This window comes from Dipodomys merriami, unplaced genomic scaffold (genome assembly GCF_024711535.1).
Source record: "Dipodomys merriami isolate MVZ:Mamm:240054 unplaced genomic scaffold, mDipMer1.0.p SCAF_11, whole genome shotgun sequence".
NCBI classification, from domain to species: domain Eukaryota; kingdom Metazoa; phylum Chordata; class Mammalia; order Rodentia; family Heteromyidae; genus Dipodomys; species Dipodomys merriami.
Genome location: NW_027202382.1, coordinates 1358637 through 1375000, shown reverse-complemented (window position 1 = coordinate 1375000; position 16364 = coordinate 1358637). Strand labels below are relative to the sequence as shown.

At 35.3% G+C, this 16364-nt stretch overlaps 1 protein-coding gene across 10 annotated transcripts in view; it reads right to left on the bottom strand.

Moving 5' to 3' along the window:
• Positions 1 to 16364, bottom strand: part of Cntln (centlein) — a 199432-nt gene that overhangs the window by 165393 nt on the left and 17675 nt on the right. For all 10 annotated transcript variants that reach the window (XM_070007817.1, XM_070007750.1, XM_070007757.1 and 7 more), the window contains one exon: positions 1686 to 1770. In XM_070007817.1, the coding sequence (XP_069863918.1) occupies positions 1686 to 1770 (85 nt within the window). The remainder of the gene's footprint in view (positions 1 to 1685; positions 1771 to 16364) is intronic.

Genomic DNA, 16364 nt, shown 5'->3' with positions numbered 1-16364 from the left:
CTGCCCTAAATATGGACAGCACTATCCAATAGGTTGGGGTCCCAAATGGAATGAAAGGGAAAAGGAGAAAATATGCTAGCCCCTGCATTCTCTTTGTGCTCCCTGGCCACCTCTGCTATACCACAATCACTACCCTAATAGACTAAAATCTCTGAAACGTGAACAAAAATAAATCTTCCCACCATAAAGTTGCTTTGTCAAGTACTTTGTCACAGTGATAAGAATGTTAACAATGTATGATATTGTTTCTATGGAAAAGAGAAGAACATTTACAAAAGCAGTGCAAAGTTAACATCAGAGCATTACAAAGAATGCCAAAACTATTCTAGTAACAATTATGGTTTTGTTTTAGATAAAAATACAATCTTGGGGTAAGTACAAATTTCAAATCTATGTGTCATACTGAAATCTATATTACACTTCAAAAACAATTTAGAAAGATGAAGGCAATAGAAAACCATTGAATCTCTTATCTAAATTAATTATCACTTTTATCCTATAATAAAACAATTTCTAGAACAATAACCACCTCTATATCAAAGCTTTTACAATTCTTTGATTAGAAAACACAATCAAAAGTTAAAAAAGCATAACTGCTGTAAGACTACAGAACCTCTATTTAAAAGAAAAAAATTTTTACTACTGTTTTTGAAATGTTTAAATTTTGGAAATGTTTCCTGGAAGCCTTGGCCACACATACCATCGCAATAATAATGTACTGATTATAAATTACATACAAATTACATATACATAAAATTGTATATTATTGTATAATTTCCGGATTATATGCAAAAGACAGAATTAGAATAATGCATACATGCAAGTTTCAAAAAGATAACAGAAGGGCTGGGAGGGTGGCTCAGTGGTAGAGCGCTTGCCTTGCATGCCTGATGCCCTGGGTTCAATTCCTCAGCACCACATAAGCAAAAAGAAAACAAGCCGAAAGTGGCGCTATAGCTCAAGTGGTAGAGCGCTAGCCTTGAGCTAAAGAGCTGAGGGACAGCGCCCAGGCCCAGAGTTCAGGCCCCACTACCAGACCCCCCCCCTCAAAAAAAGCAATTTGTAAACTCAATTACACTCCCTATCAAATTTTAGCCGGGCGCTGGTGGCTCACGCCTGTAATCCTAGCTACTCAGGAGGCTGAGATCTGAGGATCACGGTTCAAAGCCAGCCCGGGCAGGAAAGACTGTGAGACTCCTATCTCCGATAAACCCCCAGAAAACCGGAAGTGGCGCTGTAGCTCAAGTGGTAGAGCGCTCGCCTTGAGCTGAAGAGCTGAGGGACAGCGCCCAGGCCCAGAGTTCAAGCCCCACGACCGACAAAAAAAAAAAAAAAAAAAAAAAAGATAACAGAGAATCATCCCATTTTGCTAATTTTTGCTATAACTGGACTCATGAACATACATAAATTTCAAAACTGACAACTGTTCATAAGAAAAACTACAATAAAAATATAAATAATAAATACTATAAAATTTCAACATTACCGTAACAGTTTGAATGAATAAATATTACTGTAGAAAACAAATATGCTATAATCAAAGTATAATAACAATTAGATTTTAATGATCTCAAAACAGTGATTTTATAACAATTTTTATATTATTGTGAAAAAATTTCAAATAACTTTTAACGACTTACCGCCTGAAACAAACATGCTAATTTTTAATAATTTTTAACACCAACCTGTTCCATTTCCTGTATTTTAGAATCCTTGACTTGTAGAATTTCTAGAACTTTTCTGTCTTTGGCTTCAGATTTCTGTTTTTCTCTAAAATGAAAAAATGTATGTTGAGAGTTTATTATTTATAATTGCTATCTATTCCTTTTTTTCCTTAATACTAAACATCAAACCCAAGGATTCATGCATACTATACCACTTTAACACTGTCCCAGTACATATCTCATCTTTTAAATGTTCATATCCTGATAGTAAATGTAGCTTCAACATATACAAAGTTAAACTATCTTGGATTGACATTCCTTTCAGAATTCACAGCTTGTGGCAAGTGACAGCAACTTATCACTGCTGACCATGAAGACAACTTCATACTAAAAGAACAGTTCATGTCTAGACTTAGCTATATAAAAAAGTCAACTCAACTTTTATTATAATGACCATAAAGTCATCACTTTAAAATAATGAATAAATAAGTAAATATGTTCCTGTTAATATATATTATGCATACACAAAAAGATAAAATACTATCATTTTTAAGTCTTAAAAAAGAGAGGTCCAGGAGCTGGGAAGTTGGCTCAGTGGTAGAGCGCTTGCCTTGCATGCCTGAGGCCCTGGGTTCGATTCCTCAGTACCACATAAGCAAAAGGAAAAAAGCCGGAAGTGGTGCTGTGGCTCAAGTGGTGGAGCGCTAGCCTTGAGCTGAAGAGCTGAGGGACAGCACCCAGGCCCAGAGTTCAGGCCCCACGACCGGACCCACCCCCCCCAAAAAAAGAGAGGTACAGAGATTGATTCATAAGCAGTATTCTATGACTACAAATTTTGACTTTCTGACATTTGTCTATGTATTTCTAGTCTCTAAGAATACTACTAACTAAATTGTAGTTTTAAAATCAAAGCATAGTTCTCTAAAAAAAACAAAAGAAAATCCCAACAAATATAAATAACTATTACCTTCTAAAAATGAATATATCTTTGAATAGGAAAAGGAAGAGAAGAAAAAGGAACAAAGAAAGGCCTGAAGAGGTAATTCAATCTGGCTTCCACTCATTAATTTACCTCATAACTGGGGAAATTTTACTGGACCGTTTTTAAAAACTTGAAAAATAGGTAAAACAAAAAGAAAGTGGTGGAAAAAATTCTCCCATGTATCACAGATTGTACAGGTAAAGAAAAAATACACTCAAAGTAAAGCGAAAGTGATATACAGCAAATCCTTTAGAAGGCACAAGGAAATAGCAGAAGGGACATCAATTACGAAAATATACCATATGAGTTACAAGGTCAGAGGTAATAACAGTTTATAAAAGTACTTAAATTAGGCTTCTAATAACCATTAATTCTCATTTGAAGTTCCCTTACTTCTCTAAATGTATACTAGTAGAAAAAAAGCAAAAGAATTGAAGACATAAAGTTATCTTGCGTATGAATACCTTGAGGATCACAAACTAGGTAGAAATACAAAGCTAGGATTAGAGATGAAGATGCTATTTGCTGTCCTTCAGGTTCTGATGCTAGCTGAAGTGGGAAGGAGCTGGGCTTTGGAGACAAATGCTTTGGTCATGTAGAACATAGGCTATACTTTGAAACACAGACTAGGATGAGGCTCCTGAAACTCAAGAGAAGAAGCTGGAAAAAGCTTCTGCCTAGCTTTGCTGACAAGTAAGGTTTATATGAAAGTCTAAAATTGCAAATGTTTATATGCATAGCATCTGAAACAGAAATTGGATCAAAACACCCCTCAGCTGGAGCACTGACTGAATACAACAGAATCCCCATGTTACTTTTGGTAAAGATCCCAAAGTTACCAATATAAAATCTATCTCAGAAAGGCAGGTTGAGTTGAAGTTGACAATTCAGTGACAACCATCAAATTTCTACAGATAAAATGGTATTAGAAAAAAGAGGAGGAAAGGAATAGCAGTAACAGCAACCCTCTCTCTCAAGATGTAACAAAAAAATCCAAAACACATGAACCTACACATACCAATACATTAGTTCAATGAAGATACAATTACCTAGACAAAACAAAAACAACTGAAACACACACAAACACACATACACTAAAGGCCCTTTAACCACAAGACAACTGGAAGTGGCACTGTGGCTCAAAGTGGTAGAGTGTCAGCACTGAGCTAAAGAGACCATAGCCAGGCCTTAGTTCAAAGTCCACAAGCGACAAAAATCATCATCATCATCATCATCACATTTGAACCATGTAAGTTTGTTTCATTAAGAAACTATAATATACCCTAAAACATACCAAATATAGCAATAGTAAAATAAAAGATAAAGCAATTATTTTAAGAGGTCATTGATGAAAATGCTTTAAAATTAAATAATCATCAGATTCAAAATTAACCAGAATAATAGAAACTCACACCTATATTAATCCATTATTCATTCAACAAGTATTTATCAAGAACTTATCACATAGGTATTGGCCTAGGGGCTAGAGATACTGAAGTGAAATATGAACAAAATGAATCAAATGGCTACTTTCATGGAAGGCTACTAACTTTTATTCTAACATTTCAGTATAGAGATATTATAAAAGCTGTCTAAGTCAATGCAATATGTCGAATAGTTTCAAGTATAATAAAAATAAATTAAAGCAATTATAGAAGGTTTTTACTACTCTATGTAGAATAAATGGCCCTCCTTAAAGGTCATATTTGGGTAAAGATCTAAAGGAAGGAAATAAGAGTTATACAAACCTCTGGCAACAGTTTGTCTAATTATGATAAGAATAACAAGTACAAAACACTGATGCCAGTGCATATAATAGTCACCTCTTAGCCACACACATTTACAATAAAATAAAATTTTTTAAACTATAAGAAATAGATGAGAAGTGATAAAAAAAATTTGAATATTTTAAAAGTAGAGCTAACATGATTTCTTGATATATTAGATTTAAGAGGTAGAAGAAAGAAAAGTAAAGAAATCTGCAACAACCAGGTGCTGGGGTTCACATCTATAATCCTAGCTACTTAGGAGGCGAAGATCTGAGGATCACAATTTGAAGCTAGGTCGGAGCAGGAAAGTCTTTGAGACTCTTTTCTCCAATTAACTACCAAAAAGTGGACCAAAAAGTGGAGTTATGATTTAGGCAACAGAGTGCTAGTCTTGAGCAAAAAAAGCTCAGGATTAGCACCCAGGCCCTAAGTTCAAGCCCCAGGACTGGCTGGCACACACACATATAACCACAGAGAATATCTCCAAGATTTTTCTCTGAGTCACTAGAAGTAGATAGCTATTATATGAAATAGAGAGAAAGAAGGATGTAGACCCCAGAAATTTGTATTTGGCTATATTGTTTGAGATGCCTTAATCAAAATCCAAAATAGATGGGGGAAAAAAAACAAATCTTCAATCACTAATTAATGCTTGAGACAGAGGTTTAAGAATAGTTCAAATATATGTTAGATTGTAAGAGTACAAAGGATCATCCAAAGAAGTGATTTTGGATAGATACCTGATATTTGAGTCTTGGAGAACTCAAATATTTACAACTTATTAGGATAAGAAAAAAAAGTATTAAAAAAATAAAAGCAGTAAATAATATAAAGAAGTAGCTAGACAGGTTGTGTATTAGGATAATTAATAGTGGAAAATAAGTTAATGAAGTATTTCTAGAAGAAAGGAATAACCAACTGCTTGTATCAGATACTGAAAATGTGTTTAAGAAGATAAAGACTCAATATAATTTTTTCCAAGTCTTCCCATTTCTAAAAAATAGGGCAATGTCATTCTTTCTGATGGAGGCATAGAATTCCATTTTGTATATATACCACATTTTCTTGATCCATTCATCTACTGAGGGGCATCTGGGTTGGTTCCATATCTTATCTATGATAAATTGCAACAATGAGATATACAAGATGTTATGTCAAAAAATGAACTTTACAACCTTGAGGGAGAGGGTTGTGTGGGGGGGGGGGGCGTGAGATGGGAAGGGATGGGAAGGGGAAACAAAAGAGGAGGCAACAATGCTTGATATGAAATGGACTCACTACCTTGCCCATGAAATTGTAACCCCTCTGTATGGTATTTTCACAATTTTAAAAAAAAAGTAAAAAAAAAAAAGACAAAGACTCAGGGTCAACTGGTAGATTTACAATTTGAGATTACTAATGATCTTAACAAGAGCTGTTTTGTAAGAATGGTGACTATAAACATAATTACAAATGAAAAGACATAAATCACAAAATGTAACAGTAAGTCAAGGAAATTAAAATACCAAAAGTTAGATTTAAGATAAGGAAAAGTGTATGTGTACATGCTTCCAGTAAAGATCCAAAACAGGAGAGAGATACTCATGATGTAGATGAGAGATTCTAGTATGACATCACTGAGTCCTTGAAGCTTTAGTGGATACAGTTTGTTTAGACTTAAGACACCAGTATAAACTTTCTTTCAAAGGAAAAAGATATTAGGAGTACATATTCAGATTCTTTGTATGTATGGTTACTGGAAGGAGCAAATAAGTATCTCTTCTAAGCTTCTGTTTTCTTAGTGGTATAGGAAGCCAGTAGAAAATAGTCAAAGCTGAAGAGAAGAATAAAATACTTTAGGGACCAAGGATGGTTTAAGGGGGACAGGAGGAAAAAGGATGACAAACCAGGCAGTATTAAAGACCAAGTTAGTGGTCATAAACTTACAAAGGACCAGTGTTACCATAGGTTAGGACTTTTCTCTATCCATGTTTAGTTTTCTTGATATAGGCATACAGTTGAGCGAACTATGTTGGAAATTTTGCAAAGATATACATTATTAAGATTTTTTTGCTATTTGTACTTTGTCTTGCTTTATTATCTTATTTTCTATGTACCATGCATTAATTGCACATTTCATGCATAATTACAATCTAGTGACTTCAAATACTTTCTTTAACTTATGCCTTTTAAAAAGTGAAATGCAGCCTACTTCCAAAAATGAGTGACAGGGGCTGGGAAGGTGGCTCAGTGGTAGAGCGCTTGCCTTGTGTGCATGAGGCCCTGGGTTCAATTCCTCAGCACCGCATACACAAAAAGAAAAAAGCCGGAAGTGGCACTGTGGCTCAAGTGTAGAGCACTAGCCTTGAGCTAAAGAGCTGAGGGACAGCGCCCAGGCCCAGAGTTCAGTCCCCACGACCGGACCCAAAAAAAACAAAAATGAGTGACAGGCATGTATACTCTTCAAATTATCACTTGAATCATAAAATCATTAGTATTGCACAAGAGCACAAAACCCACTTGAGACATACATCATAGGGGCATGGTGGCTCAAACTTGTAATCCTAGCTACTTGAGAGGCAGAGATCATGAGATCATGAGAGCTCTACCCCTCTTATGACAAGCAAGACAACAAAATATCCTAAGACTCCATCTCAACCAATTGTTGAGCACAGAGGCATGAGTCTGTCATTCCCAGTGACATGGTAAAGTACAAATAGGTAAATCAAAACCCAAGCTGGGCCAAGCATAAAGCTAGACCCCCTACCTTAAAAATAATCTATGTTGGGGCTGGGAAGTTGGCTCAGTGGTAGAGCGCTTGCCTTGCATGCCTTGAGGCCCTGGGTTCGATTCCTCAGCACCACATAAGCAAAAAGAAAAAAGCCGGAAGTGGCGCTGTGGCTCAAGTGGTAGAGCACTAGCCTTGAGCTGAAGAGCTGAGGGACAGTGCCCAGGCCCAGAGTTCAGGCCCCACAACCGGACCAAAAAAAAAAATAATAATAATCTATGTTGAAAGGGCCTTAGATGTGGCTCAAGTGTTAAAGTTCTGGCCTAATAAACATAAGTCCCTGTATTTAATCACTAATAGCAGACCAAAAAAACAATTAAAGCATTATTAAACTTTCAAATGAATTGAACATTAGGTTGATTTTTTTCTATTACTTGTCATAAACATATAGCCTAACAAGTTGCCAGAGTAGCATGAGTAAAGTTGGAAATGCAAGTTCTGCCTCCCATCCAAAACACACTGGATCAGAAACACTGAGAAAGGGTCCAATAACCTATATTTAAGAAGGTGCTAGAGAATCTATGTTTGTCTCACCCACAAAATCTATATATTGAATCCCTGATCCCCAATGATGATATTTGTAGATAGAGACTTTGGGAGGTAATTAGGTCACAAATACAAGTACCTCATGAATGACTTTAGTATCCTCTCTCTCTCTCTCTCATTACTACAAAAGGTTGGAACAAGAATGAATCCAGCTTGCAAAAGAGCCTTCATCTGGAACTGAATCAGATGACGCCTTAACTTTGGACTTCCTAACTTCCAGAACTATGAGAAATAACTGTTTCTTGTTTAAAACTGCTCATTCTATGGTATTTGTTACAGCAGCCAGAGGCAAGACTTCAAATGATATGAATGCCAAGTAAAGTCTAGGAGTCAAGAAACAAAAACACATTTACCTGTCAATAAATTGAATGAGACAATATAACATATATAGACCATAAATTAAATGTAACCATCATATATAATATAAGAGGTCTTAGGGACATTTCAATAACAAAAACCTATACTGGAGAACTATTTTGTAATTTTATTTTTTTAATTTACAAATGTTTAAGAAAAGTTCTCAGTAGTGCCTTCTTATAGTATGAGATACCTAATATGTTTGATACAGGAAAATGATCCCAGGAGAAAATTTTGCTACAACATGAATTTAGTATTGTTTATGTTTAAAAACAAAATTTTAAAAATAGTTGTTTAAAACATCGCTGTTACCTGAACAACTCAATTAATATGTATTTTACATTTTATAAGACATTTCAAAAGGTTTCTAAAAAAAAGGCATTGTCAAGAAGTTGATGATGATCAATGACTGAGACAAACTCCTGTTTAGCTAATTAGAACCACTGATGTGCAATAATGATGTGAGCTAAGAATATTTGCAGACTTCTTTAGGATGAAAAATGAAGAGAAGAGAGGCTGTCAAATGTGTACAAGATGAAAGCTCCAATCACTTTTCCCAAGAGTATTACCTATTTAAACATTTAACATTGCTTTATTTAGTGACATGAACTACCATACTAACATTTTTGCCACTTTTCTAAACTCAAAATCATTAAGAAGCAAAATTTTATTGTGTCATAGACCATGTCATATATTATAGAGTATGACAATATCATATTTTCTGGGTTTGAGCCCATTTTTAATGAGATGTCAAAATGAAATATTAGAGTCTAAAAGAAACATTTAACTGTAAATGAGGTAATGATAGTGGTATGAATTAGAAAACAAAAAATAAAAGTTACTGAAGATAATTCATCTTAATTTATAGATAATAACAACAAATAAAATAAGGCCATTTGGACTGTTTTCATGTAAGTACAGTAAATACAGATTTATATATATATATATATTATTGGCTTTCACTTATAAACAATCCTAATTTCTACTCAACATGAAAGTTCTAAAATTGAAAGACTCATTTTAAAAAATAGAGTTATATTATTAGATTATTTGTCCTTTAGTCATGAAGTATTTTATAACAACTTTCCTATTTTGAATGTGCATAATCAATTACTACCATAGCATCTACAAACAATCCACTAATAAAACTTGAAAAAGAGGTTACATACTTACAACTATATTTCACTATATTATACAAGAACACAAATCCCACTTGAGACATACATCATAAAGGAAATGATAAAATCCCAAAAGACAAAGCATGATTACTAAAAAAAGTTATACTCTGAATAAAAATAATTGAACAGGGCTGGGAAGGTGGCTCAGTGTTTGTCGTGCATGAATGAGGCCCTGGGTTTGATTCCTCAGCACCACATAAATGGAAAAAGCCAGAGGTGGTGCTGTGGCTCAAGTGGTAGAACACTAGCCTTGAGCTGAAGAGCTGAGGGACAGTGTCCAGGCCAGAATTCAGGCCCTATGACCAAAAAAAAAAAAAATTGAACAGAGTATTTTGTTTAATAACTGAGCAAATAAGTTGGAATAAAATATTTTAAACATTCATGTGTACTTAATAACTATTTTGTTTTTACTTATGATTTAGCTTTTATTATATAATCTAGAACTTAGAACTATATTTTATTTTTAATGTAAATTAAATATTTCAAAGTACCTAAAAGCTGAAGCTTGAGCTGGAGAAATAAACTTCACATATGAAAAAGGACATTTTTTAACTCCCTGTTCAACCAAGTAGTTCTGGTTTAGAACACAATTTCTGTATCTCAGTCTGTAAATCATGGCATATTGATGAATGCATTAAAAATAAGAGTTTAGCAAGACATAACTTTAGATTTAACATATTACAGAATAACATTATAACATGTATTTCTTTAATAACTCACCTAAACAAATTTGAAACTTATGAAAAAACATTTTGTTTAGTGTTGATAATTAAATGAGTATTTCCCAATTTTCTTGTACTTCTCTCTCTTAATTACATTTCCAGATATTTCTGCAAATATTCAATATTCACTATGTAGGACACTTAGACAAGTTAGAAGAGATTATCTATTATATGCCTTTAATAATGGTGCAAGTGTTTTTCACCTGGAACATAGAAGTCTCTTATAATGTTAAAAAATATCAGCACTTCAGAACAGACTGTTTTAACATCTGCACATCACCAGGGCTGCCCCCAAGGATTTTTAATGATGCCTGCCTGTGCTGAATAAAGTGCTAACTTGCATGTTGCATTTCACACTGTGTCCTGAGCAGCCATCCAGTTGGTACACCACCAGATGAATTCCCACAGGCCACTGTTCACTCAGGCTTGACTGCAATTATCATGTCAATATTTTGTGCTCTGATATGCAGATATGTATACATGCAAGCTGCATAATACTATCTTTTTCAAAGAATGTTTACTTACATTCAGTGTTTGGGGAATTTTCAATGAAACTAGAATAAACTTTGATTAAATAGGGACAATCGTGCTTACTTTATCTTAAAAACAAAATTTGGTTTCTGTATTACCTTCTACTGAGTATAAAAAGGTTTAAGTAACTATGCTTCACTCTATTCTCCAATTCTTTAAAGGTCTCCATAAAAGTTAAAAGACTGTTTGTCAAGCTTCCTGCATCTATTGTAAAAGTCCAAATGTATTTCTGCATACTTTACTACATGTTCTCTCATGTTGAACATTAGAATAGTTCCAATTAAACATCTTTCTGTTAGTTCCCATGACCATCCATCCATATCTCTGCCTATGCATACATGGCTATTCCAACAGGATAAGTGCTCAGCAAAAATATTTTATGCCCTGAGTGGAACAGCCTAGCAGCAATGCTGCCAGATGGCAAAATTCTGGCAGCTACACTTCTGAGGTCTCCAACCAGCCATGCTACCACCATGCTCCAAAATGCAACCCCTATGCAGGCCGTGTTGGCTTAATACACAGGGGACAGTGTAAAAGCATATAGCAGCTGTGCAATCCATGTGTTTAGGAGTGGAATAAGCAGGAGAGAAGCGTTTCTCTGTAATGAAACTACATAGTATAACCTTATAGCAACAGTCTGTTTGTCAAGCATCTAAACTTTTTAACTCCACACATAAAGCATAAGGTAACCTCTATAAGGTTAAACATTTCAATAGAACACTTCAAGGATACAACATACATACATACATATCTTAAATAAATATCCCAACAACAACTATGTCATTCCTTTTTATGATTGTCATTTTTCAGGATGGTCCTTTTATTTCTAGAATAAGAAGAATTGAGAATAGGAGAGTGAAAAGAAAAAATAATATGTTTACCCCAACATACAGAGTATTTTTTTAAAAAAAGGAAACTATGCCAAAGAGATCTCCATCCCTCCACTCCAAATAATATGTGAAACAGAATTGGTGGCTCATGATTGCAATCCTAACTACTCAGGAAACTGAGAGCTAAGGATCATAGTTTGAAGCCACCCAGATAGAAAATTCCATGAGACTCTTATTTCCAATTAATCACCAAGCTGGGAGTATAGCTGTGGTTCTTATAGTAGAGTACCAGCCTTAAGCAGAAAAAGCCAGCAAGAGTACAAGGCCCTAAGTTCAAGCACAAGTATTGTTACAAAAAAAGACAATTTCTTTTTAAACTTAACTTAGAACATATATAGGTAATGAAGAATTTTTGTTTGTAAATTCTGATAACATCAATTTGAGATGTAATATTTCTCAAATTGAATTTTCAAATTCAAGTATGACATCATTTTGTAAATTTAAAATAAAATGTAACAAACAACAGTAACATCAAAAACATTGAAAGTTACTCCTGGAAAGCCTGTTACAAAATGCTGACATTTCTAAGATTCTATATAAACAAACTAAAAAGGAATTTAAACTAAAACATTAGATAATAATAGCATTAATACATTTACTATTTGGAAGTCAGGGAGATCATTAATTTAAAGATAGCCTGAGCAAAAGAGTAGCAAGACCACCTCTCAAAAACTAAAGGAAAACAAAACAGCTGGGGAAATGGCTCAGGTGGCACATGCTTAAAACCTAGAGTTCAATCTCTAGTACTGAAAATTAAAAAGAATTTATAGGTATAAACATCACTACCTATATCAATCAAGCCAAACTGTGACAGAAAATTATAATTTTGACATTTGGTACATTAATAAAAAATTTTCATTTCCAAGTGAATGAAAATAAAACTCTCTAGGCACTGGTGGCTCATGCCTGTAATACTAGCTACTCAGGAGGCTGAGACCTGAGGATCCATCATGGTTCAAAGCCATCCCAGGCAGAAAACTGCATGAAATTCTTATCTCCAAAAAACTACTAAAAAAAAAAAAAACCGTAAGTATAGCTTTGGTTCAAGTGGTAAAGCACTTACCTTGAGCAAAAGCAGCTCAGGGACAGCACCCAGGCCCAGAGTTCAAGCCCCAGGACTGGCAAAAATAAATAAATAAAGCAACAAGCTCCTTTTTGGCATAATTATGATTTTGTATTTGATTGTTGTCTCCTTACAACAGTTATATTAATTGTCTCAAAGTTTTGGCTCAGTTTTTTCAAGATACAAGTCTGGGAAGGTGGCTCAGTAGTAGAGCGCTTGCCTTGCATGCATGAGGCCCTGGGTTCGATTCCCCAGCACCACATAAGCAAAAAGAAAAAAAGCCGGAAGTGGTGCTGTGGCTCAAGTGGTAGAGTGCTATCCTTGAGCTGAAGAGCTGAGGGACAGTGCCCAGGCCCAGAGTTCAGGCCCCATAACCGGACCCAAAAAAAAAAAAAAAAAAAGATACAAGTCTGAAGTAAGCTCCAGTTCCAGTCATGAAGGAGGAAGAGAAGCCACATTCACTTCACTGTCTTAAGCTTAACTTATAAAATGTACACAACAGCCAGGCCCTACTGATTCATTCCTATAAGCCTACCTCTTCAAGAGGATCAAAACTGAAAGCCAGTCAAAATAGACAAATCTATGAGACTCATGAATCCACTCAATCAGCAAAAAGCCCAAACTACAAGCATAATTCAAGTGGCAAAGCTCCAGCAGTGAGCAAAAAAAGCAAAGTAAGCTTTGTGTGAGTGGCTCATACCTGTAATCCTAGCTAACCAGGAGGCTGAGATCCAAGGATCACAGTTTGAAGCCAGCCCATACAGGAAAGTCTGTGATAATCTTATCTCCCATCAAAAGAGCTGAAAGTGGAGATGTGGTTCAGGTGGTAGAGTACTAGACTTTGGCAAAAAGGTCAAGGATAGCACCAGGCTCTGAGTTCAAGTCCTAGGACCAGCCCCCTTCCCTCCCCACCAAAGAAAAACAGAGTGAGCAAGTGTCTGAGCTCAACTACCAATGGATACACACAGACAGAGACAGAGACAGAGACAGACAGACACACACACACACACACACACACACAAATTATTTTCAACACTGGACCACAAGTAACAAAGCACCATGATCCCTGAAATTATCTAATAAGGTAAATTGTGTGGTTGTCCCACCTTATTACCTAAAGGCAATAAGTAACAACAGTAAGTAACAGAAGTCCTCAATTGAAAAAAACAAAAAAGACAAATTCCACCATATGTTTCCAATACTTCTTAAGGCCTACCAACGTAATAATTTGTTACTGTAAAATCCTCTTAAGATGGCAACTTCCAAAACTTTTAAAGAGATGAGTGGAGAGCAGTTTCAAAGAGCAGAACACTACCTATTATGGATGATGTACCATATATTAAAAGTAATTCAAAAGTAAAGGTTTTTATGGAATGTATAGTCTCAATTCAATAGACATGTACTCTAGGTAGAATACAATAATGTTAGAAAATTATAAGCAGGATACAATTTCACAAAAACATTCTCTGCTGAAGGGCAGAAAGATATTTCACTTATTCTGAGAACTAAAGAATGACAAATATTTCAAAAAGAAGAGAGAAGAGAGGAAAATGTTTCTAGCAAGAGGGGCTGGGAAGGTGGCTCAGTGGTAGAGCGCTTGCCTTGCATGTATGAGGCCCTGGGTTCAATTCCTCAGCACCACATAAGCAAAAAAGAAAAAAGCCGGAAGTGACGCTGTGGCTCAAGTGGTAGAGCGCTAGCCTTGAGCTGAAGAGCTGAGGGACAGCGTCCAGGCCCAGAGTTCAGGCCCCATGACCGGACCCAAAAAAAAAAAAAAAAATGTTTCTAGCAAGAGAAACATGCAAGGCATAGTATAGGAAAGATCCCTTCATGTGTCTTTCATCTTCCCTACTTCCTTAATTTCTGAAGCCTCTTGACTGTCCTAAAAACTTTTAGATTAGATCATCCACACCTGAAGCAAATTTCAGAAATTAGGAAAAATGAAGGCTAAAAAAGTAAACTAAAAAAGAAAAAACTTTTTTTTTTTTTTTGTCAGTCATGGGGCTTGAACTCTGGGCCTGGGCACAGTCCCTCAGCTCTTCAGCTCAAGGCAAGCACTCTACCACTTGAGCTACAGCACCACTTCCAGTTTTCTGGTGGTTTATTGGAGATAGGAGTCTCACGGTCTCTCCTGCCCGGGCTGGCTTTGAACCACGATCCTCAGATCTCAGCCTCCTGAGTAGCTAGGATTATAGGCGTGAGCCACCAGCGCCCAGCTCAAAAAAAGAAAAAATATTTAAGCACATATTTGAGGACAATTTTCATAGATCTGAGTCCAATGATAATTTTTAAAGAAGCATTATTTGCTATAGAAAACAGTGATATATCATTAAAAATGATGTACTAGGAATTTATTATATTTTAGTAAATCCTTTAAAGGTAAAAAGCTCTATTTCATTTGTAGTCACTCAATTTCTAGTACACTAGAAACTTAATTTTCATTGGACTTATTCATATTCTAAGAATACTATCTATTGGAATAGAACTTGCTAATCTACATGGAAAATTAAAGGCACATACCTTCTCTTGGAAAATAATAAGTGCCAAATTTCTAGCAGGAGATAAGTTTCAACAGACAATTTTACTAGAATGGCAATATTTATATTGGCTTACTTTGAGGATCCCAAATAAAGGAATATTTGGCTACATATTCTACATAGACTTCAAGAGAATACAAAAAATGCTAATTGTCCTAATCTTAAAATTCCATGTTGGTGATGTTCATTTTTATGACAGTATTGGGATTTCAATTCTGGTCTTAATACTTGGTATTGAGACACTGTCCCACTTGAATAATGCTCCCCACCCTTTTTGCTTTAATTATTTTAGAACAGGGTTTGGCATTTTTGCCCATTAGGCCTGAACTGTGATCCTATTTATGTCTCCTGAACAGCTGGGATGAGAGGTACACATCACCATACCCAGCTTATTGGTTGAGATAAAATCTCACTAACTTGAGGGCGGGCCTCAAATTAGAATCCTCTTCATCTTCTTCATGAGTAGCGGAGATTTTGGTGGGAGCCACCACTCCCCTGCCCTAAAAATCATGAAACTTAACCAAAGAAGATAAAAGATATTTTGTGATTGTTACTTTAGTAAGAGTTGTTTATTAAAACTTTCTCTCAAATCTATAATTCTTTGAAAATAATTAAAGATATTTCCTCTACCATTTCAAATGTTGGCCTAAGAGATCTTAAATATTACCAAGCTTTAAATAAAACTGTGCATATTTGGGGAAAGTTAAGTTTAGGAATCTATTATTTTAGTAAATACTACATTAGAAAATAATATTAAAAATTCTGCTGAGCCAGGCACCGGTGGCTCACGCCTGTAATCCTAGCTACTCAGGAGGCTGAGATCTGAGAACTGCAGTTCAAAGCCAGCCTGGGCAGGAAAGTTTGTGAGACTCTTATCTCCAATATACCACCAGAAAACCGGAAGTGGCACTGTGGCTCAAGTGGTAGAGCACTTGCCTTGAGCTGAAGAGCTGAGGGGCAGCACCCAGGCCCAGAGTTCAAGCCCCATGACCAATAAAAAAGAAAAAAAAATCTGCTGGAATTGCTGAACCCAAAAAAGCCAATTCATAATGGCAATGGAAACTGTAATCATGTTCATAGCAATAATAGTACTTTTCCCTTATACAAATCACAATTTCAAAGGCCAATTTCTACTTCATACATACCCACATTCATGATATAAGAGTATCTAGATTTATCTTTTTATAATATTTCATTTCTCCATTTATGTTCATTCTTGTAAAGTAACTTGTTATGTACATCAAGTCAAATTTTGACATCATCAGTTATAATGATTATATCTTTAAATAAAAAGGTTTAAACATTTAAAAATATCTGAAACTTGTTAACATAATACATATATAATAAAAATTCATTTA